The 24,588-nt window shown below is 37.8% G+C and overlaps 1 protein-coding gene across 1 annotated transcript in view; it reads left to right on the top strand.

The window, feature by feature from the left end:
- The first annotated feature begins 10,142 nt into the window (after positions 1–10,142).
- Positions 10,143–24,588, top strand: part of VWA8 (von Willebrand factor A domain containing 8) — a 3,458,065-nt gene continuing 3,443,619 nt past the window's right edge. Inside the window, exon 1 of the mRNA XM_044071701.1 lies at positions 10,143–10,368. Coding sequence (XP_043927636.1) covers positions 10,218–10,368 — 151 coding nt within the window. The 5' untranslated portion in view covers positions 10,143–10,217. The remainder of the gene's footprint in view (positions 10,369–24,588) is intronic.

Raw genomic sequence — 24,588 nt, 5'->3', positions numbered from 1 at the left:
GCACTGAACCTATCTGCTAGGATGTTGGCAATATCAGTTGGTTCTGTATATTTAGTGCCATTGTGCTGTAACTCAGAGCAGATCTGAGTGTTCCAATTTAGATTCTTGACATAACTATAGAATGCTTTGTGGTTGTCTTTAGAGTCAGTGGCAATTTTGTTTTCGTAACTAACTTTGGAGGATTTTATGAGGGATCTCAGCTTCTTACTGAGGTTGACCAGGGAGTTCCTCCAGTCATGGGATTTTACCCTTTTTTGCAACAGTTTCTTTCTTCTGTTGTAGAGTTTGTTTATGGCAGAGGACCACCAGATTGGCTTCCTTTTTTTTGGAGGATAAAATCTTGGTTCTGTTAGGGATAGCTGGTAACCAAAAAGTAAGCACAATACACCAATAAAGAACACAGCCTTAATAGTGTCAGAGCAGTGTTCTCTATTAGGGATAGCATGATCCATGCACTCGTGTAAGTGCTTATAAAGTGCATTTGTGTAGGATTCGGCAGTCATACCCCTATTGTCTGTCTGCATGGGTGTCATGAAGTTTGCCACTTCTGTCTTAAGAAGTGTGAAGTTGGCTTTGAAGAAGTTTTTTACAATGGTTTCCCTAATTGGGGGTGGGGTTGGGATGTGGATGTCTAGGCTGATTAGCTTGTGGTCGGATCTGACCAATGAGGAACTGACCTCTGGTGTGGAACACTGGTTTCCCATGTTGGTAATGACCAGGTCTAAGATATTGCTGCCCCTGGTGGGGGTGTGAATAAGTTGATCCAAGGCGTTGGAATTTATGAATTCTAAAAAACGTTGAGCAAAAGAGTTGGTACATGAGTAGTTTTCCCAGTTAATGGTGGGGTAGTTGAAATCGCCCATTATTAGGGTGTTGAGTTGTATCCTAATACTTTCCAGTGTATCAAGAAATGAGGAGTGTGAATCCTGGAGCATGGTGGGGGGTCTGTAGCAAGATACAATTTGGATTGCGGTCTTGCCCAGAGTTAGTTGCACTTGGATAATCTTGGATGCATTATGCTGTGCAACTAGCCTGGAGGTGTGGATATCCTTAATGAATATGGACACGCCTCCGCCTTTAGTGCTTCTTTCTGGGTTAGGTGGCCGAAAGGTGTGGTATGAATTGTAGCCTGGTAATGCAGGAGTGCTCTCTGGAGCTTTGAACCAGGTCTCTGTCACTGCACAGATGTCAGTGTTCTCCATTTTAAGGAGTGCCTCGAGTGAGTGCATTTTGAGGTTTAGACTTCTAGCATTGAGTAGCATTACCCTCAGATTTTGCTTGCTTGTACCTGTTACGGTGGCGAATTTGTCATTTGAACCTTGCCTAAAAAAGGCACTATAGGGGTGGCAAGAGCCTTAGCCAGTATCTGGAATCCTAAGGGCGACAGGTGCAGGCCATCTCTGGTAAAGCATCGTGGACTGTCGATCATGTCGTCCCAAGCAGACAAATACTGGATCCCCTTAGAATGACACCAGAAGCTTAGCCAATTGTTGAAGTCAATCATTTTGTCCTTGTACTGTGGTATCATTCTGGGTGATGGCAGCATGCTACTCAGGGTTAGGGTCATACCTAGATGCAACTGAAATGCCTCTCAAGGACGGTACTAGTTCCATTTATAGTCCTCCCTGCTATACATCAAAATACTGGTATAGCCCAACCTAGTGGTTGGGATGTACAAATACATATGGAAAACAAAATCATAAATAATTCATAAATAAGAGAATATGTAGTAATGGTAAAATGTAATGTTTGATCCATAACACTATAGAAAAAGTGTAAACAAAATATAGACAATAATTATTATAATACTAATCCATCATAATTTCACACAATGTATTCATACCCCAACATAAAGCCTCAAATGTTGCCTAATAATAGATTTGGAAAGGACACAACTGGACAAATAGGTCATATAATAACAGTAATTATATAATAAAATGATATTATAATTACATCTCAGCACTTAGGTATAGATTGAGTCATCCTAGTCACTAAGACTACACAATTACCAAAATCATGAATTATAGAAAGACATAAAAAGTGCAGACATTAAGAAAAAGCAACATAAAATAATATGCTGTATATATCAAATAACAATATAAATAAATGTACCAAAAGACAGACAAAAGATTCTGTTATAGATGGTCATTCAAGCCTGGCGGAAAAAGTGCCCCAAGGTTGGTAATCCAATATTGTTCCTTTTTATTCAAAATAGAGTGCCAACCCTGCTGATGGCTACGATCTCCTACAATTTTGTCAATAACCATAAACTTAAATTGTGCATTGGAATGTTTGATGGTGTGTCTATACAAGGCATTAGTTTCTCTTTTATTTCTGATGTCACTCTTATGTTCTGTCATACGTGTTTGATCCGCCAATTGTCTTTTGCCCTCATTAAGATAATCCCCAATGTTCATGACTACAACAGCACCCCCCCTTATCTGCAGGCAAAATTGCAATGTCACGGTTGTGCCTAAGTTCTTCCAGAGCAGTTTTTTGCATGGTAGAAATATTTTGGCCTAGAATGCATGATTCCTGATGGTGAAAATGTAAATCCTTAATAACTGACTGCTGGAATATGGAGACATATTTATTCATAGGTGGTTGGAAATCCGATTTCAAAAATCTAAACTCTGAAGATCTTTGAGAGATGTTACCTGAAAAAAACAATTTCAGATTCAGATTACGACAAAATGACAATACATCATTTACTATACTATATTCATCACTAAAAAAAACGGGGATGAAACCAAGGCCTTTATTCAATAAAATTGTGCGTCTGTCAATGGTACATCAGATAAATTCAAGACATTATCAAAGCCATCCGGAGCTATTTCAACAATGTTCGTATCAGGTTCTCCATGGAACTGTTTACTGTGTTTGTGCTTGCGACCCCCTCGTCACCTTGGTGTATATCTAAAGGGGTTTTGGTATTGGGTTTTTTACTCTTTGGTGATTCCCAATGGTTGCTACCATCATTATCCGTGTATGATGATTCATCACCAGACGTACTGGCAAAGGATGCATCAGTGGATTTTAAAATAGATCGTGGTCTCTTTCTGGGTTTTATACCTGATGTTTTGTGACTTGTATCATTGAATCTAACTGTTTTAGATGTAGCAAAAGGGCGACCCCTTTGATAGTCAGTGCAGTCCCTATTGAATTTGCGGATTTTACGGTCCTTAGTCAGTTGGTCAAAAGATGCCAGATCCTTAGATAATTTATTAACCAAGGTGGTAAATATAGGTTGTGACTCAAAACATTTACACTCCTCACAGGACCCTTTAACCTCTGTTAAACATATATCCACCATTCTTTCATAGTATGCTGCCAAAATTTTAACAAACATCATTGAAGACTGATGAAGAGCCTGGTTCCATTCCTTTGTCAGCCTGTCTTCCGATCTGCCGACCAAGGGCTGTAACCTGACCCTAAGTCCTCTGGGAGTGATATCCTTTTGTATATACACTTTAAATAGTCTTAAATGCCAAATATTGGCTCGAAGATTCCTCAAGTCTTTATTAAGTTTGTTGAAAGCTAAGTCACAACCATTAGTAGGACCTATATAAGAGCCATTTTGGTTATTGCTTGACATGACATTGACACCAAATACACCTAAGTCATGCCTATCAGCACATAACCCATTCAAAATCTGCTCAAGATCCATAATGTGTAAGTATTAAGACCAACAAACTATGGTTAACCCACTCAATGTAATGTATACAAAATATAGAAACATTTCAACAGGGACCACACTGAAAATTAGGAGCCAAAATATCATTCAAAGAAGTATATAAAATCATGCATATGATATCAGTCACAATACCGTCCTAATCCACTAGTGCATCCAACCTTGAATTATAGAAAATTCCCAGTACAAGGCCTGGCATGAATCTACTGATGTGTAGTTCACTAGTCAGTAGGCCACCTGAGATAATCGAAATCCACTTGTGTACCCACCTAAAAAATTATATAAAAGTCACTTGTAATTTAGGATAGAAACTTATACTCAATTGGGAAACACAATGTTGTATTACTCATGAGATAGTATCCAGGTTATCAATCACATTCAATGATGTATATATCTCAAATAAAGTATATGTGCATATGTAACCATATATTCTACACAAAAAGCAGCCCCATAAATAGGTCAATTTAAGTGTTTCAAATGTAACCATCTAGCCACTTAAGATATTATATAAAAGTCACCAGTGATTAAAGAATCAGCATGTACTTAATAAAAAAGCATAATGATGTAATACTCATAACATAGTATTCATGCCCATACTAGGTTCTCAATCACAATTGTGTATTTGTATATTTCCCTATTAATATGGACATATATGACCATATATTTCTAGGTACAAATTCCCCCTTAGTAGTTATGAGAAACATGAATGGAATGAAAATAAAAATATCAATTGAGCAAATGCACATTTGTCATGTACATATGAAACCATACAAATATATAATCTGTAGGGCTATCCTTAAATCCCTTTGTATCCTAGGTCTTAATCATAGGTCTCTTATACAATCTGCTATAGTATCCTGGCATGATTGCCAAAAACTAGTCAGTTCTATATTACATTAATTACACATCAGACCTGTTTAGGATGTATACACACAGGCCCATACAAAGAGGACAATATTATTTAGTTAGTAAAAATAACAAAAAATCAGAAACTGCTGACAGCAAATGTAACTTAGTTAATGATATATACATTAACCAGGTTCAAAAAGTCACCAGCATATTTGTGTTCTTAACATATGTGTCCCAACTGAAATAAGATCCCAACAACAATCCAAATGAAGCGACCCTTAGAATCTTCGTGGGGCGAATATATTGTTAGGCACACAAGCCCCGATAGATCCAGCAAAAAAAAAAATTTTTATATGCGTGCCCCTCGACCAACAGTACTACACCAGTAGAAAACCATTTCTTATATAAGTCGTCAGCCCAAACTTCAAAAAACACACAATCGATCCCTGGTGAAGTTCCAATATTCTAGGAGGCACCCATTTGCCAACAATTCCGCCCCCTCGATTAGTAACGGTACATTAGTTATAAACAGTACCTTACGTGTGTCCCAAAACAATGTTTCAGTTCCTCCAGAAAGGCATTTGATTATTAATAGTCTCAAATACGAAATATGTCCCCCCTTGTGTTTTGGTAATTTTTGCCCAACACAAAAGAAGTAATATGAAGCAATACCAATGTCCACGTAAAATATGAAAAGTTCCTGGCGTAGCGAATGATTCAGCCTAATAGGCCTGACCCATCCTTAAGTGCTGAAGACGAGATAAGAAGTAAATCCTAAAAATACCAGCTAATGGCAAGCTGTTATTGATATCCAAGTACACAGTCCATATCACAATGTAAACTTCAACAAAAAGAAACTGTCCTTAATTCCATAAGTATGAGAAATGCCACCAGGAACCCCCAGCGAAGCCCAATAACTAGATGCAACTGAAATGCCTTGCAAGGACGGGATGCGAGGTCAAACCAAGTAGAAGCAACCACAAACAACCAGCAAAGTGTGATGGTAGAGTCTTGGGTACGTTGTTATGCCTTATGGGCTGTGGTTGAGTGGCACACTGATTTTGTGGGCTATGTGTCATTTGGGTTGTGTTGGGGGGGGTGGAGTTTGCTTGCGTTTATGCTTTGGATGTCCCTGATGCTTGGGCAGGTTTTTATTGAGAGCCTCCACGAATGTAGGTGTGTGTTTTGTGTTTCTATGTGTGTGTTTTGGTGGTGTAGGTTGTGAGGGACTATGTGATGAGTGTGGTGTGGTGTAAGTGTTTACCTTCTCCTCTTGGCTGTTTAGTCAGGTCCTGGGTGAAGAAAGCTTTGCTTTCAGTTTGGCTATATAAGTGCATCTCTCACAGGTTGTAGTGTTGGGTGGTAGGAGGCGACGGTTGTCTGTATACATGAGGCAAGAATTATTGCATGGAAGTTTGGCTAAAAGGGCACTTTAATTAATGATTAAGGTTAGATGTAATAGTTTCCAGCTAGAGTGATATTTGGATTAATCCAGTTTAAAATAACCTTAAATATGGATGCATTAATATATGTTTCAATATCCGAGAATTTGATTCCTCCTTGCTCCCAAGATCTAATGTGATGTACAAAAGCTATTCTGTTTCTTTTGGGGAACCAAAGGAATTTCATTAGTAATCTATTTATATCTTTAATGTATTGATATTTATAAGAGAAGAACTAGAGCTATGTAGAGTATTTTTGGTAAAATTGTCATTTTTATTAATTGTAATCTGTCTTCAAAGGTGATGAGACTTTTGTTCCAACTATTTGTATACTTATTTATTAAGTTTATATAATATTTTTATAATTAGAATTATATTCAATTCTGTTTTCTGTGGATTTACATAGTGTTACTCCTAGATAATCAAGAGAATCTGAAGTTGCACCAATAATGTGATGATTTAGATTTAGATCTGTTGAAATGTAAACCTGAGATTTTCTGGAAATAGTTCATCACAGAATCTAATTCTTATAGAACTAATTGTGAATTACTTAACATGAGCAAAATATCATCTGTATAAAGCATTATCTTGGAATTATACTGATTGTAAATATTTATACCAATGATCTTTGGATTGTCACGAATAAGGGCAGCAAATATTTTAATGGCTAATGCAAATAAAATAGGGGATAAGGGACATCCCTACTTAGTGTCTTTGGTTATTTGAATAGATTCAGATGTGAAGGGGCCTAATTTAACATAAGCTACGTTGTTTTTGTATGCACTTTTTATTAGAGAAATAAACAAAGAGGAAAAGTGAAAATAACATAACACTTCAAACGTATATTCCCAGTTAACAGAATCGAATGCCTTTTCTATGTCTAAATTAATCACTAGTGCTTCTTTCTTTCCCTTGTTCAAATATTCAGTAAGTGTTAAGATCCTTTGGATGTTATCATAAGTGTGTCTTTCATATATGAAGCCTGATTGATCATCATTTATAATTATTTGTGTTAGTGGGACCTTTAATCTATCTGCAAAGATGAACATAAACATTTTATAATCATTATTTAGTAATGATATAGGTCTATAAGAACTAGAAAATTGTGGGCCTTTGTTGGATTTTATGATAGGTGAGATCAAAGAGTATCTTCATTAAGGTGGTATAATGCCATGTAATTGAACGTCGACTAGAGTTTTATGAAAGAATGACAGTACAGATGAGGGGAACGATTTGTATATTTCAATGATTATACCATCCCTTCCAGGAGCTTTATTGGGCTTAAATGTTTTGATTTTTTTTTGTTTAATATCCTCTAGTGAGATTTGTGCTTCAAGAACTGTATCAAGATTCTCAGGGGCCTTAACTGATTAAGTGAACGAATATCTAATTTTATATATTCATTAACTGAATGATTGGAACCAAAGTGTTTGGAATAATGAAACCTGAAGGCATCTAAAATATCTCCTAAGTCAGAAGCAGTTCTATTAGACCCTTCATGTAGTAGTTTAATTATGTTATTTGAATTAGAATATATCTTGGCTCTCCTTGACAGATTGTGCATATGTTTAGGGGATGATGCATAGGAGTTTAATTTTAGTCTTTCTAATGCCAAATTAGTTTTATGGAATAGGATATCTGAATATTGCTTATTAAGCTCCTCTGTTTTTTTCATCTTATCAGAAGTTAGTTGGGAGGGATCAGATCTAATGTTTAAGAGTTGAGCTTGAGTAGCTTACTAATAGTGTCAACCTTGAATAGAAGTTTTGACAAATGTTTAGTGTGTTTATTTGCCTGTCTTGGTAATCCATTTTAGTATACAAAGTATTACTATCTCACAATCATTTAAATAACATTTACAGTTAAACTGTGATGCACCACCAACACAGGTTGGAAGTTCCTTTGGTGATATTTTACTTCAATGGCTCACCAAATGCGCAGTAGCAAGCACCGCCCAAACCCCGCCTGCCGTGTTTGATGTCACGGTCAAGCAATGAATATTCAAGCGTACTGTCTGCAACAGTAAAATATTTATTATGTATTGTAATTACGCGCAAAACTCCAGTGAAGTAAAATAGCTCAGAATATGCATTGATGATAAAAGGACTGCACATTCTGAAGAATTGTTACTTTTGTTCAATTTCAGTCCAGCCACTTAAGCATCTTAGACCCCGGGACATAGACATGCAAATGTGTCATGCAATTTTGAGACATTTACTAATTGTAGCCATATAGAAAACATGCTGCAGTCCCCAGAAATAGGGCCCATTCCTGTCATGGTGTTGGAAACCCAAAAGACTTAGAGATATTAAACAGGGATGAACCATAAATTATTGCAAAATGGTATGAATCACAAATTGTCACAGCTGAAGTGACACCCCGACCCTATATACAAAAATGGAAAAAGGGGGTTTGGCTGGCAAGATGTTCACACAATGTTAAATGCTAAATTAGGTTATGTGGGCCAACATTCCTTTGTTTTGACTACTCAGCATGTGTTTCTTGGAGGATCAATGTATTTCAGTAAGTTTAGACAAATGCCAGGTCTTTATGAGCACTGTCTGGTAATTTTAATAGTAATTGGCTTGACTTTTACATTGATACATTAGAGCAGCTGTCTTACTTATGTTTACATCAGTTGTTTACTAAACTCATTCATAATATATATATATATATATATATATATATATATAATATAAATATACATATAAAATATGCAAAAAATACCAAGTGAATAAATGCCACACTTAGAAGTTATTAGAATACTGTACAGAACGTGGTTCATAACATGACATGATGAAAGTAAAGCTGTTGAAACAGATACAAGTGAAATATCTCAGGAGTTTAATATGTATTTCTGTTAGAATCAGTTCCAACCTTCTTAAGATAACATACGACTGTGGTTCTGTCCAGAAAATTCTGCACATGGAAATTGTTGTGTCTAAAGGTCAGTCAGTGGTGGTGACCTTGATGTCTGTATGTTAAAGGTTAGCATAAACTTTTAAGTTTAACCACTTACAAGCATCTATTTTGGAAAATTCCTTTATAATGGATTGAAAGTTTACTGCTTTAGTTTCCATATTATAAAGGAAGGAAGAGTTAGAAATGTTATCATACAGTTTATCTTCTGTCTCCATTATCAAGAATTAGAGAAAAGGTTGTTTGCTCACTGGCTAATATGAATGGCATGTCAATCATGCCTCATTTCATATGCATGTTCGCTCGTCAATCATCCGCGCCATGCCCATGGGTGAGCCAGTGAACTAAAATATCGCCGTTCCTTTCACCCATTCATTAATACTGTGCTTTGAAATGTTTTGCCATATTGCTCCACTTATTTACAGCTTTAAGGGTTGTATGTGTAGTGGCACGCCTTTCTCAGTGCAAACGTAAAAGTGAAATTCATATTTAATAAATCCAATTTAGTTTGATTCAATGTTACACCAAACCAATGTAAACCACAATATTAAAAAACGCCCGTGGATACCACACTCCAGCATTAGGCATAGGTCAACTAGGCGGCCGCCTAGGGCACCGGGCTAGCAGGGGCACTTTTCCAGTATTTATTTGGTGTAGGTAGATCAGGATGGGGGCACCAGGTAATGAGTTGGGGGCGCCGTGGTGCCCTTTTGCCTAGGGCACCAGTTGACCTAGGGCCGCTCCTCCTGGAAACCACTCTTTAATAAAATTAAACAGTTTCGTTCGTCTCTTAGAATCCGAACTTTATCAGTACACAGATCAAATTCCATACATTTTTATATTGCTTCATTTTATTGACAGTCGTTTCCTGAAGCAAGGTGCTCTCTACCGTTTTTGTTATATATTCAAGTAATCTAATTCCTGGAGCACTTGACACTAGAAAGCAATAAAGAGTGTGCTTTTAGTCGCACTCTCACAATATTCAATTTGGCACCGATTAAATTTGATTCAAAAATAATCCTCAACTAAACGCGAAAAGGTGTATGCTTTATTTTAGTAAGACTGCTCTCAAGTTTTAACGTTTTAATAACACACAGGAGACAAAATATAAAATCCCGACACGAACTCTAGCGAACAAGCCATCCAATGACAAACGTTTAGCAGTTCAAAGTATTAGACTGGGTGACAGCGTCAAGTTTTACTCGGAAGAATATTGTATCGGACCTTGCGCTACTGCCTTTCGTCCCCGCCACATAATACTGAGATAACCGGCACTGTGTTAAGAAAGTTATAAAGTTTAACAGTATCTCAGTATTATGCAGTCACTAATTCTTCTTCACACCACCGGTGGTAGGGTTGCAGCAATAGCTGCAAAACGGATTAGAACCATTTTGAACCCTGTTTTTTTAGGAAAACATGGAAAGTCCTGGAACATTCATGAGGTCAAACTACTAAAGACCACTGCAGGTATGACATCTGTTAATTTTTTTGTCAGATACATTGATATTTCAGCAGCCAGTCAATGTTTTAAGGAGAAATGTTCCGAACTCCAGAGAGATTTTCACAATGAGATGTTACTTAGTCATGTAATACTTGTTTCTCATTTGGTGAAGCAGCTAGCGTGATACTTTGTCTCAGTGACCCTTTAGCGTCAGGAGTATTGTTAACGAATGTTTGATTTACAGCAGTGTAGGTGCTGATTTTTACACTATGCTCATTTAAGTATTAACGGTGCAGCCACTTTTTGTTAGGACGTGAGAAACGTTTACTGTCCTAGTTGTAGACCTTTCGGTATTACGCACACTGCTTATATAAGCATAATTGTAACATATTTTCAGTGAAGTAAAAATTACCAAGATCCCACAGTTTTACTTCCAGAGCTGTCGATGTAAGATTTCCATCAACTCTGTACTAAATAAACCCAGGTCTTTCACATGTCTGCACAGTAATTTTGTTACACACTGCTGGAACAAGATAAAATACAGCTAAATGAAGTGTATCTTTGATGGAGATGTGTTACAGCAATTACTGGTCCAGAAAAATGGATATGTCTTATCTTAAGCAACTTTAATGTTGTTAGTTTTTCTTCCAGAAGTATTCAGCATCCATCTTCAAGTTTAAGCCAGCCTTTTGAACGGAAACGCTAACGTCTTTCTCTTGTCAGCAGTTATTAATTTTAGTTTGTGTATATTCTAAAGCAGTTCTATAAATTAACCAAATGAGTGCTTTCATGTAACCTTGCAGGGAACTGATAATATTGATTTGCGACCTTATTCTGTGGATTGGAAAAGCAAAGAGTTGACTTTTGCACCACTTGGTGCAGTTTAAGTAGTAGACCTATAAGCTGCAGAAATAGGCTGAGTTGGTCGAGATAAGATGGGAATGATAGGTCAAGGCCAGCGTGCCAATATTTAGAGGATATAGTCGTAAGTTCAACTGTCACCTGGTGGATAACAAAGTGAAAGGCTTGACCAAAACGAGCAATGAAGTCACATACACTCGGAGGTGTAGTTGAGTACAGGAACGGCCTTAGGTTAACTGTTGCCCTTGGCAAAAGGGCTCCACAGCGCACCCCACCACACCACCCAGTGCCCCCATCCTGGTCTACCTACAGCAAATAAATACTGGAAAAGCGCCCCTGATTGGGCGGCACCCTAGGCAGCCGCCTAATTGGCCTATGCCTAAGGCCGGCTATGGTTGAGTAAAATAATGGCCAGCCATGCTTTTGGCCAGCATTACATTCATTTGTATGTGTCAGCCATCCGCAGAAGGTGCAGGGAATATTAACTGTGAAATCCAAGTTGGCTACTGATGATGGTATAGCAGTGTTCCTCTTTCAGCCTTCAGTGCTTTGGCAGAAAATTGAGGACTCTGAAAGGCAAACACTCTTAGGGGAACCATCCATTTGGTGCTAAATGCTAAGGTAGGATATTGAGAGAAATGGGTCATTTGTGTGCTGGAAACTCAGGAGAATGAAGAACTGGTTGGGTTCAAAAATTTTTTTGGAGCTGAAGTTAGAGTTGATTAGATAGCAAACCCTTCCAAAATTATCACTACTAGAAATCTTAGACATTCACTTTTAATAACTGTTTGGACTATATACACTTCTGTAACTAAACCCTTTATATAGGGAGTTGAAGGATGGAATACTTCCCTCTGAAAGGTTTACTTGTAAGTTAAGAACCTCATTCAGTTGTACTACCTTACTTATGGCAGTAATATTACATGGTTTAGAATCCAAAACCATGAGCAGCAACCATAATAATACCAATCGGAATCCATGGAGAGGTGGAAATTTATCAAAGCAGTCAATTCAAGACAGACATTGCACTTGTTCTTCCCTGTGGCCAGGAATTAACAAATGGGAACAGTCCCCTTTCAGGTAGCAACTTTTTAAATATATTTTGAGTGGAAACATTCATAAAAAATCAGGATGCTGCAGCAGCTGTCATGGGATGTGGTCTCATAATTTGCCATAGTTATCAAAGCAAAATGAAATCTAATTAGCTGCCCATTTTCACATGTTTTGTATTCCCATTGCACTGATTTGTTTCTTCTTGGCAAAAAATGTAATTATTTGACTTTCTTCTCAAAAATGTCCCTTCTGTATCAAATCTCAGCAGTCTGTGCACAGTTCTGTCTTTCCTCCTCATTTTTCCGATTGAGGAATTTAAAAGAAATAAATATCCCCAAAGCTAGTTATATCCAGAAATTTTCTGGCATGAAAGAAGGATATGTTTCCAAGCACTCCTGTCTTGATGAAGAACTTAATTACTACACATCATGATCTTCAGTGTAAAATTTGTAAATATATTGCTGCAAAGAGAAATAATAATGTCTTCTAGAAAAATGGTTAATGTCTGCTGACTGATCTGGTTCATATGGGTGTAGAGTAATCCCTTTAGCAGGATATTCAAGTAACACATAGGGGTTTGTACCAAGATGTTTGAAATGTAATATCCCTTTGAATAAAGGCTTTACTGACTATAGGGACACTAATATAGTAGGGCTTAGTGTGCAATTTAATAAAGCTGCAGCAGGCAGCTTAATAGAAAAATATGCTAATCCTGACCTATATAAAGAAAACCTGTAATCTAGGCTTTGAGTCACACTAAGTGAAGAATACTGAATGTAGAAACAGTAGTACTTTAGTAGATAAAACATCTGAATTAGAGATCAAAGGCAAATCATCCAAGCAGTTAATGTGAGTTATTGCAGGTAGAAATGTTGGGCTGTACTCCCTTGTTGTAACAGTGGGATGATGATTATTGGTAACTTCAGTGTGGCTGAGAAATTACCTGCAAAAGAAGTAATACCAGTGGTCTGCTAAAGGAGTTTGGAGTTTTGGGGCGGAAGAGCATTGTCCTGTACAGCTTTTAGTAGTAGTTTTTGGATAACTTATGTTGGGGGCTATATCTATCTATGTGTGCGTGTGTGTGTGTATATATATATATATATATATATATATATATATATATGGTTTCACTTCATAATCTCGAGTTACTGAAATCCTGGAAGGAATGTGTCTCTCATTGCTTTTTGATATACTGCATGGTGTATTGTATTTTTGGGAGTTGATATGATACACCAGGGCTTTCACTGCCATTTGCACTGTAATAATTTTCTTTGTGTCAATGTGTATTGACAGTTTCTGTCTTTCTGTTTACTCTCTGCCAACCACTTTTGGCATTGAGCTTCCCTTGCGTATTATGAGACACCTGTGGCAATAGTTGAGATCGTAATGGAAGAAGAATAGGAATTCCTTGTAAAAAGATTATTAAGATCCAATAACAAAGATGTGCCTAGGAAGAATTGTCTTTTTATTAGTGAAAGTGTCATTATAAAATTGTTGAGTGTAGTTTTCCTTGGCTATATGGAATAATTTTGTTTTCCTGATATGAAGATGTGCTTTGGGAACTGTAGTTGTACGAGTGGTTATGTACCAAAAATAATTTTTATACTATTTTGTTTGACAGGTTTGTTCATATGATCTTCTTAGAAAAATGTATACTTCCCATTTTCTCTAAATCAGAAAAGAGATTTTATGTTCAGTAGTTTGTTTTATCTTGCCTAAACTGTAATTTTAGGTAGATTCCAAATGAGACACTGCCCAATTTACCGTAATCCCTATGCTTTGGAAAATCTGAAGTAATTGCATCTGTTGAGTGGACTAGTATTTACATGAAAGAGATATGGGAAAATAGTAATTTAGGTAATCAAAAATGTGAATTTACCTGGATTTGTAGTGGACACATACTGGAATCAGACACTTTATATAAGTGACCTTGTAGAGGTAGCTAGGGCAAAAGTCATGTTCATGTTTTATATCTGAATGTGACCTTGGCCAGCAGTGAACCTCCAAAAGATTTTGTTGTAAAGACAGACTAGAACATTTTAAATAGGTATTTCCATGTCTGTTGTCATTATCTATGCGTTTTATCAAATTAGGCAACCAAGAATGGATTAGAAGCTATTATGTTTTCTTAGTTTCGTACTTTGTTCTGGGCATTTATGTGTACAGTGGGTCTGAATGAGACTTGATATTTAGGAATAACAAACGTTCTCAAATAGAAACATTTCCTCTATTGGGTTGCTTAGATTGGTTCAATTGATTTTTTTTTTCCTGTGTGTGAGTATGTTAATATACTCCTCCCATACCTATCCGCCCCTCTGCTCCTTGTCTCCTCCCGCCCCTATCTGCCCTTCCTATCCCTGTCTCCTCCCTCCTCCACCTCATATCCTGTCCCTTGGGCATATAAGGAGGTAGACCATCGGGGCGCCTTTCTTTACTCCTCATTCGGCTTCCCGGCTGCTGTGTGCACCTGACCCGGTATCACTCTCTTAGCTGTAAGTATCATTCATGTCCTAGGCTTTCCGTGAATTCTGTTTTGTACAGTTCTAAAGTTGTTATGAATTTCTAGAACTACCTGCTGTGCCCTGTCAAGGGTAATACAATCTGTGGAATCTGCATATTGCACTCTGTGATTTTTTAGTGACTTTCTGTGTAGTCAGACATCGTGAATATTTTCAGACCGTGCCGCCTAGGCAGTATAATTGCTAGCTAGCTACTGTACCCTGTTAAGGGTAATTTCACTGTAGAATGTGCATATTGTACTCTGTGTATATTAGCGACTCTTCTGTTTAAATTAGTTTGTAGTCAGCGACTGTGATTATTTTGTGTCTGTGCCGCCTAGGTAGTATAACTGCTAGTAACTACATATTAGCGTCTGCTTTACAACATGTTAAATCAACTGTTGTGGTTAATGTGGTGTCTTCGCTGTTGAAGCTATAACAACGCTAGCAACTACTTGGTGTGAGTGTTCCCCCCACGTGGGCTGTGGTTGCGCAGTTCTGTGGAGCGTGAATCATAGCTCCTTCTATATGAATATATAACTCCATTCATTTTCATAACAGCCATGTTAGTCAGGGGCAATACCTAGTAGTATGCTCTGCTGTCCTTTCTAAACATTTCCTTTTACACTATTTTAATATACATCTGAAGAACGCAAAATATACGACATCACAGTTAATCAATAGTGTTACTTACTGAACTACTCTTAGTGTTCAGATGACACTTCGCCATAACTCCAATGCTTTTGTTGACCCAATCGGTCCAGCTAATTAAAGTGAGCCCTGTGAATTAGCTTAAGCGCAGCTTTGGGATTATATTGTACGTTATGCTTACCTAATTTCTTTACCACTTTAGCCCTGTTTATTTTCCCTTCCGCTATTCCACCCTTGGCTTCTCAGTACTTGTAGAGCGTGCCTGACCTTCTTGTATTTTTTGGCACGGCTTTTCTGACTATATATATGCTTGCTTTGCAAGGCTAACTTTCTGTTTATTTGTTTCCTAATGAGTAAAATGAAAGGTGTTTGATAGATACTTCTCTGTTAGAACTATTAGTTATATTCCTACCAGTCAAATGCAAGGAGCACTGATCATTTAACTGCATAGGAGATACTCTCCAACTGAAATATAAAACATTTTAGGTGGATATATGTCGATCCTCTATGGGAATTACTACTATCACACCAAGTGGCTGCCATGTGCTCTTTTTAACTTGCCTAGCCCCATGTCTTTATCTCTCATGACCTGTTCCTGAGGTTTTTTCTTCTCTGTATGACTTTATTATCCTGTTAGTGCCTGTATTGCTAAAGTAGAATGCTAATGGTCGAAGAACTTACTTGCCTATGCATATTGTTTTATCCTGATATCTGAAGTGTAAGCCTTTATTTTTATGATACCTAGGCCACTACGGTTATCTTTCCTGAACTGCTAGAAATTGTTTTATTGCTAGAGTGAGTATTTTTAACCACGCCTTATCAGAACAATTATATTAGTATGTTGTTAGTACAATTTTCAGTAGAACTGATAGAAGTACCTAACCTGTCTACTATAACAAATTGTTCTGCCTTAATACATTATTAATACCCTGTTATCTTACCTCCCTACACTCCTAGCTTTCTATCCACTACCCTGCAATAAGGGACCTGCCTGACTACTAAGGATCCTCTCATCTACCTCCAGCCTGCCAACTCGGACCTTCCTTTTTATGCTGTCCCAGTACTTCTCACCTGATTGAATAGTACTTGGCAAAGTATGTATTATCATTGCCCCTTGTTGTAAACAAATTTGTTCTCGTTTTTTTAATCCCTATTAACTGATTGTTAGATCCTGAGTCAGGAAAGCCAGCAGCCAGACCCCTCCCTAGGACCATTATCATCTATATACTGCTTCCCTGCCATTTAGCTTACCCTTCCCTACTTGCTATACTTCAGGACTTAGTCACCTGATGCTATACTAACTCTGACCACCAGGTGGCAGTCTAACCTAGCCTAGACCCCTTACTCTCTTTTCAATCTACTAGCTTCGGCTCCTTTTATTTTTCCTTCTTTTCTCTTCCCCTTGCCCTACTGCCTAGCTATTCTCCTAATCTACCTCTTTCTGCTCCTTCTCTGCACTCTTCTCAACCCCTACCCTCTGCAGACTAGTAATTTCCTTATTCTGCCCTCCTCATTACCCTTAGTCTTCCATCATACCTGCTCTACTGAAACCTTCTTACCTGCTCCACCTTCTCTCTCTGGGTTGTTATTGCTTACTGATTGTCTCCTTTTCTACTTGCTGTGACCCGCTCCATTCGCCCTGCAGGCTCACTCCGCTCCCCTACCCTACCCCCAATTCCCACCCCCCAGTGCTGTTTAACTTATACATATCTGGCCACACCCACTGTCCTCTGAACCTATCACCTAACACTTGAACTTATCAACTCCATCCCTAATCCCCCTCCTCTATCATCTGTACACTACTGCTTTATACCTACTCTCCCCCAAACCTCCTCTAACTATCTTCTACTATATATCTTACTTCCCCACATAATTTGTCACTTTAGCCTGCCTTATAACTTACTTAACCTTTCTACCATATTACTACAATATGGCCTATGTACATACACCTATCCTCAAATACTCTCTACTCATGTCTTCTTCATTAATATTCCTTAACTTAACTTATACCCTTACCTACTATGAACACTCCTCTATGTTCTTTAAAGTACCCCCTCAACAGCAAACTATACCAACTACACACCCCAACTCTCTCTCTCTCACAGCAACATTACCTTTACTTCAGCCTACCTACTGCCTAGGTTTCACAGATATACCCACATTACTTACTTCCCCAACATGATAAGTCTACCCAAGTACTATAAAGTCATAAAAACTGCATTGACACATTCTTTAAACCTTCTGATAGGTGGAGACATTCATCCTAATCCTGGCCCAATACCACAACATGACAATCTACAAAAACAATCATTCAACAATGCTTCCTCCTCTATAATATCAGGAAACTCACTCAGAATAGCTAAACTCAATATCCGTAGCATTAATAACAAGATTAGCCAACTGCATGCTCTTTTACAAGCTCATGCATTTGATATCCTTTGCCTAACTGAAACTTGGTTAAAACCCGCTACTCATGACCTAGAAATAACCCCACCTGGATATAACATCCTAAGATCCGACCGTACATCCAAAAAAGGTGGAGGTGTAGCCATGTTGCATAAATCTGAACTTCTTGCTACACCCATTGATGTGTTATTACCCTCAAATACCAATGCTGAAACTCTAACTGTCAAACTTCAAATTAATAGTGCTAAATCTATCTATATAATCTGCTCCTACATCCCTCCAGGTAATAATATTACCACTCTCGAAAACATTCTTAGCAGCTTATCTACTCTCCTACCTCAGGAAACTATAGTACTTGGTGATTTTAACATAGATTGGACCACATGTAACTCCCCTAATCCAAACACCCACATAAACCTATTTGGCTTCACACAAATAATAAACTCCCCCACAAGATTCCATAAACCTAGCAAAAAGGAAACTATTCTTGATTGGATCCTTATAAACAGTCATCCAGATACTTATAAAGTTGGAACTCTCCCAGACGACATTAGTGATCATGTACTAACCTTCATAATAAAACAAAAGATACACAGCTCTAATAATTATAACATGGTTACCTTTCGTTCAAAAAAATTCTTCCAAGCAGAAAACTTTCAAAACGAACTAAAAGCCTTTAATTGGTCACCTCTAAAGCAACTCAAACTGGACAAAGCCGTCTCTTACTTTAGCACTTCATTCCTTCAAATCCTAAATAGCCCCGCACCCATCCACTCTTCCCGTGTAAGGACTAAAATAGCCCCCTGGCTCACAAAACTAACCAGAGAGAAAATGTTCCTACGGAACAAAATATGGGCCAAATGGAGAGCCTCAAAGAACACTGCTGACCACTTATACTTTAAGCAATTAAGAAACACTACCAAAAAAGACATTTTGTTAGACAAAAAAAAATATTATTCCAAACTTCAACAATCACACTCTAACAACCCTCAAAAGTTTTGGTCAGGCATTAATAAACTTCTCAAACCAGGGCAGGCTAGAACTCCAGCCCCAAACTCTATTCCCCATGATAGTCCTTTGCAAATAGCCAATACCTTTAACAACTACTTCACTGAAACACTAACACCCACTACCCCCTCTCCTTTACAGAATACAAACAGTTCTATTCCCCTCTTACAGTTACAACCAGTTCCAACTTCCTTTATCTGTATACTCCTTCAGAAACTCAAACCTTGTACTCCCTCTGCAGATAACCTCCCAGCAGAATACCTTCAAGTAGCTGCCAAACCCTTAGCTTATCCAATATCCATCCTTATAAACAGAACAATCACAGAAGGTACCATCCCTTCCATATGGAAAATATCCCATATAATCCCTTTGCATAAAGGAGGTAAATCCACTGACATTTCCAACTACCGTCCAATTGCTCTACTCTCTCCATTAGCCAAAATAATGGAAAGATGTATCCACCATCAGCTACTCCAACACCTGCTCCATAACAACTTACTTGCTAACTGTCAGCATGGCTTTAGACCCTTTCATAGCACCACTACTGCCCTACTAAGCTTTACAGACTGTATTAACAGAAATCAAACAATAACTCTCTCTCATCTGCTCTGTTTATAGACCTATCAAAAGCTTTTGATATGGTCAACCATAGCTTACTTATCAGTACTCTAAAAGCCCAATCTCTTGACCCACAAGCTATTCTTTGGTTTAAGTCCTATCTAGATAACAGACATCAAGCAGTACTCTGGGACAACAATCTTTCCACACCCCTCCCTGTGAACACTGGAGTCCCTCAAGGCTCTATCCTAGGCCCTCTTCTTTTTTCTATCTTTATTAACAATCTCTACACTATTGTTCCACTAGCCACTTGCATACAATACGCTGATGACTCTACTCTAATCTGTACTGCCAAGTCCTCATCCTCTCTCCAAACCCTTACTCAAACGGTATTTAACTCTGTAGAAAAATGGTCTACTGATCAATGTCGCCTCCTCAACCCCAAGAAAACCAAACTATTACTCTTCACTCCCACTCAAAAATCGCCACAGATCCACTTCACTATTAACTCCTATAATGGAACTTGTATCTCCCCTGATCCTACTGCACGCCTTCTGGGTATAACCATTGATCACAACCTCAGCTTTGATGACCAGATCAATAATACTATTCAAACTATCAATAAAAAACAAGGCTCTCTGTATAGAATCAAACCCTTCCTTACACAACTGGCTAGAACTTCCATGGCCCAGGCTCATCTTACTTCTACCCTATTCTATGCTTCTGCCATTTATACCAATCTATCTAAGCACAATCTTACCAAGCTTGAATCTAGCTATAATAATATAGTCAGATTTGCTACTGGCTCTCCCTATAGAACCCACCACTGTCTCAACCTCAAACAACTCAAATGGTTAGAACTACAAAACCAACTACGATATAATCAACTTGTAATCACACAAAAAATTCTGTACCACCCTACTAATACTCCTATCCTCTCTAACCTGATCTCCCCATATAAAAATCTTACAACACTACGCTCAGCTAGCAAGTTACTAATTGCCAACATTAAATCTAATAAAGCTGGGGACTCACTCTTTACCAATGTGGTGGGCAGAATCTGGAACAACCTTCCTACAACGCTAACCTCTCTTTCATCTACTCCACTCTTTAAGAAACACCTCAAAGATCACCTAAAAATACATTGGCTATGTCCCTGCTCAATGCCTGACTAAATATTCTTATTCTCCTTTCTCTGCCCCTTTTTCCCCCTACCTCCTGGGCTACTGCCCCACCATAGTTCTAATTATTACAAGCTAACTCTTCTGTATTTATATCTTCCAGCCTACTCTCCTCTCCCTCTTTGACTAAGTGAATGTCAATTTGCTTTTCTTGTCAAATATTGTATGAACTTGTGCTGATTGTACCTTATAACTCATGGCTTAATTGCTGTTAAAACCTATACCAAGACTTTGTAACTTTGATCACTCAAATTGGTTGTACTCTCTTTACAATCATTTTGTGCTTCAAAATGTATTTTTAAGCTTGTTTTTTTATTCTAACTATTGTATGTAGTAATCGTATCATACTTGGAGCTTTTCTCCCCGGGCCTCTACTGAAAAAGGATATGTATCCAGCTAGACTAGCCCGGTCAACAAATATAAAATAAATAAATAAATAAATAAATAATATCTAGAACTTTCTTAGGCAGGAGATGATAAGTTTAGTGGGATTTCTTGTATGCCTTAATATTGAATGAAACTGAAGTTCTACAGCATGAACGAAGAGAGAGTGACTGATTCACTTGTCCTTCAGTAGTCTTTTTGTTTTTCTTAGTTGTCTACATAATAGTCAGTATTTAAGCTAAAGTTGGAATATTTGCTGTTACAGTTACAGAAGGTGAAGAGAGACATGAAGGATGCCTTCAATCCTTATTTGCTATTTTGTTGAAACTTTTTAATAAAGAAAAGATTCTTCTGGATGCTTCACCATTGTTTGCTGTCTGTTGACTTTTTCTGATACTTCCTGAAAAAAAAGTCTTCTGGTTGCAGGAATTTTTTTCTGTAAAAACATCCTGGTAGGGGTTGAACATTCTGTGTTAAACCATATTTTAGTTTTTTTCCCTCTTGGGAATTCTTGAGCCTTGCCACCAAAAGTGTGTTTTTGTCACAGGAGCATCTAGCAGGCTCACAGTAACACACACACACACACACACATATGTGTAACACATGTATGTCTGATACACACACATGTAAATGTATATGTAGTGCGCTAAGATTACACTCCAATATTGGGAGAAAGATAAACATGTTAAGAGCTTCCCTAGTGCAAGACCCAATCATAACAGCACATAGGGGTGCTTGAAAGTTTGTTAAGCATTCCAGGCACTTTTATGATCGAGTGTCATGATAGGATATTGCGGACTGTTAGAGAAGAGCAGCAGAAGGTAAAACAGCTTTTAAAAAGCTGTTAGCACTTCGTTCTGCCACACTTGTAGACAAAAAGTGTGTCAGAATGAAATGTGTAGCAGATTTTAAATCTCTTTGCTCTTCAGATGAATACTTTGTTTATGCTAGTTGTCTCTAACAGTGCCTATACCAGTTTTCAAAAGCTTTGAACGCCAGTAGAACACTTTGCACTCTTGCACATTTTTTCTGTAACTGGTAGTACATGGAGCAGATAAAGCTTCTTGCACTAGAAAGATTTATGATTGTTTCTTTGATTATAATCAGCTGTGTTCTTCACATGGATACCAATATTCACTTCTCAAATTTTGCTCTTGAAATGAATTTCATTGCATTCATGACTCAAATGCATGATATGCTGGTTATGATTGGAAATCTGATCATAATTTTGTGTGTGTGTGTGTGTGTGTGTGTGTGTGTGTGTGTGTGTGTGTGTGTGTGTGTGTGTGTGGTGTGTGTGTTTGTGTGTATAAAATAAATGTATGTGGGTGTGTGTGTTTGTGCGTGTGTATGTACATATATATATATATATATATATATATATATATATATATATATATATTATACCATGATTCCCCAAAACGTGCATGCTGATTGGCCAGCGTGCCCATTGTAAATCGAGTTATACTAATGGAAAAGGTCCGTCGCCCGGACTTTTTCCATTAGTATAACTCGTTTTAAACACTGTCTCGCTATGTTAAATGGGTTTAACATAGCGAGACAGCTTTAAAATAAGCAACGGAGATCTCCGTTGCTTATTTTAAAGCTGTCTCGCTATGTTAAACCCATTTAACATAGCGAGGCAGTGTTTAAAAAAAAAGCAACGGAGAAAGCAAGATCTCCGTTGCTTTTTTTAGTGTCTCGCTATGTTAAATGAGTTTAACATAGCGAGACAGTTTTAAAATAAGCAACGGAGATGTCCGTTGCTTATTTTAAAACTGTCTCGCTATGTTAAACTCATTTAACATAGCGAGACACTAAAAAAAAGCAACGGAGATCTTGCTTTCTCCGTTGCTTTTGCCCACAGCTCTGATGTACTGCCGCGGATGCCAGACATCTGCGGAAGGGCAGTAAACAGGCATTATACTATGCCATTATTTAAGAAAAGTAACAGTTTCTTTTCTTAAATAATGTCATAATAATAGCAATAACCACGCCTGGGTGTGGGTAATGCTAAATTACCCACGGTTGGCTTTGTTTGGTCCGGGCGCCTCGGGACCAAACCACGCCAACCGTGGGTAAATTTAGCATTACCCACACCCAGGCATGGGTTATTGCTATATTATTTACCTGTTTGCTTGTTAAATTAGTAGATGGGCTTCTTTGCAGTTGTGCCCCAGGCCAAATGGAAGTACTCTAGTAAAGTAATAATTGACAAAACAGTAAAACAGTGACATTGGAAGTAGATGTGTGCAGAATACACTGCTGAGATTTAAAAAGTAAGGCTGCCTATAGATGTATGGGTGATAAACTACACACGTACATAAAAGTGTAATTATTATGCTGTTACAATCAGTGACTGACCTGTACCTATAGCAGATTTTACCATCTGTGAACTGTCTCCAGATTAATTTAAATAATGAACGTAAACATTTGGGGAATGTGTCAATGGAAATGGCTTATTATTTCATGTAAAGTGCATTTTGTTATTGTTAGTGCTGTTAAATATACACTTCATTATGACCAAAATATGGGAAGCTTCAGAAGTTTTGGTGATATCACAACTTGTGATGATTCCACAGTTAAAAACTTGGATGCTTAAGTTAGCAGCCTTTTGCATATAGGAAGTTATAAACTCTTTAAAGAGAATTGTTATTTTTAAACATTGTATCACAGTTTACCGGTTTGGATTTGTACACCTTTTTGAACACCTCCTCCATATCTTGACATGTCTTGGTGCCAGTAAAATCTCTTTGCTTGGTAAGGAGGAGGGGTGAAGATATGATGTTACCAGACTTTTCTTAGTGTAAGAAAAGAAGAGGATAAGAAAATGGATGAAAATAATAACGGGAAAGCATACAGTCTTGTAATGCATACCAGAGGGATAGAAGAAGCTAATGTGTTTAACATCTCTCCTCAGAGACACTTACATTAAGGGCAAATATTTCATAATCCTGGTTCTGCAGAGAGGAGTAGAATGATGCTAGACACTGTCTAGTTAGTGAGGAGTAGAATGGTTCTAGACACTGTCTAGTTAGTGAGGAACAGAGTGGTTCTAGACACTATCTGGTTAGTGAGGAATAGAGTGGTTCTAGACACCGTCTGGTTAGTGAGGAATAGAGTGGTTCTAGACACTGTCCATTTAGTGAGGAGTAGAATGGTTCTAGACACTGTCTGGTTAGTGAGGAGTAGAGTGGTCCTAGACACTGTCTAGTTAGTGAGAAGTAGAATGGTTCTAGATACCGTCTAGTTAGTAAATGAGACAGCTGTTATGACAGTTATTGTAAATTTTGCTGGTCTGGTATGGATTATCAGATCTTGTCTTTGAGGATTTTGTCCCAGGATTTCAGGGCTGTGGTACCTTATAGGTTACTTAATATAGCATTCATTTATTATTTATAGTCATTTAGTCAACTCTGCCTATTCATGGCCTCAAAGACTTTAGTGCACCATGCCTGTCTGTCATGAACTAGTTCTTTAAGTTCTTACAAATTTCTTATTCATTACTTCAGTAAGCTTTATTCTTTGATGTCCTCTTCTTCTTTTATCTTTGATATTTCCCATTATACGTCTGCGGTGGTGCAGTGGTAGTGTTGTTGCCTCACAGCAAGAGGTTCTCCCTTTCGATTCTCGGCTGGAGTGCGGG

This window comes from Protopterus annectens, chromosome 5.part0, assembly GCF_019279795.1.
Source record: "Protopterus annectens isolate FY-2018-M chromosome 5.part0, PAN1.0, whole genome shotgun sequence".
Classification (NCBI taxonomy): domain Eukaryota; kingdom Metazoa; phylum Chordata; order Ceratodontiformes; family Protopteridae; genus Protopterus; species Protopterus annectens.
The sequence above is the reverse complement of the archived record's forward strand: the minus strand, read 5'-3'. Positions and strand labels throughout refer to the sequence as shown.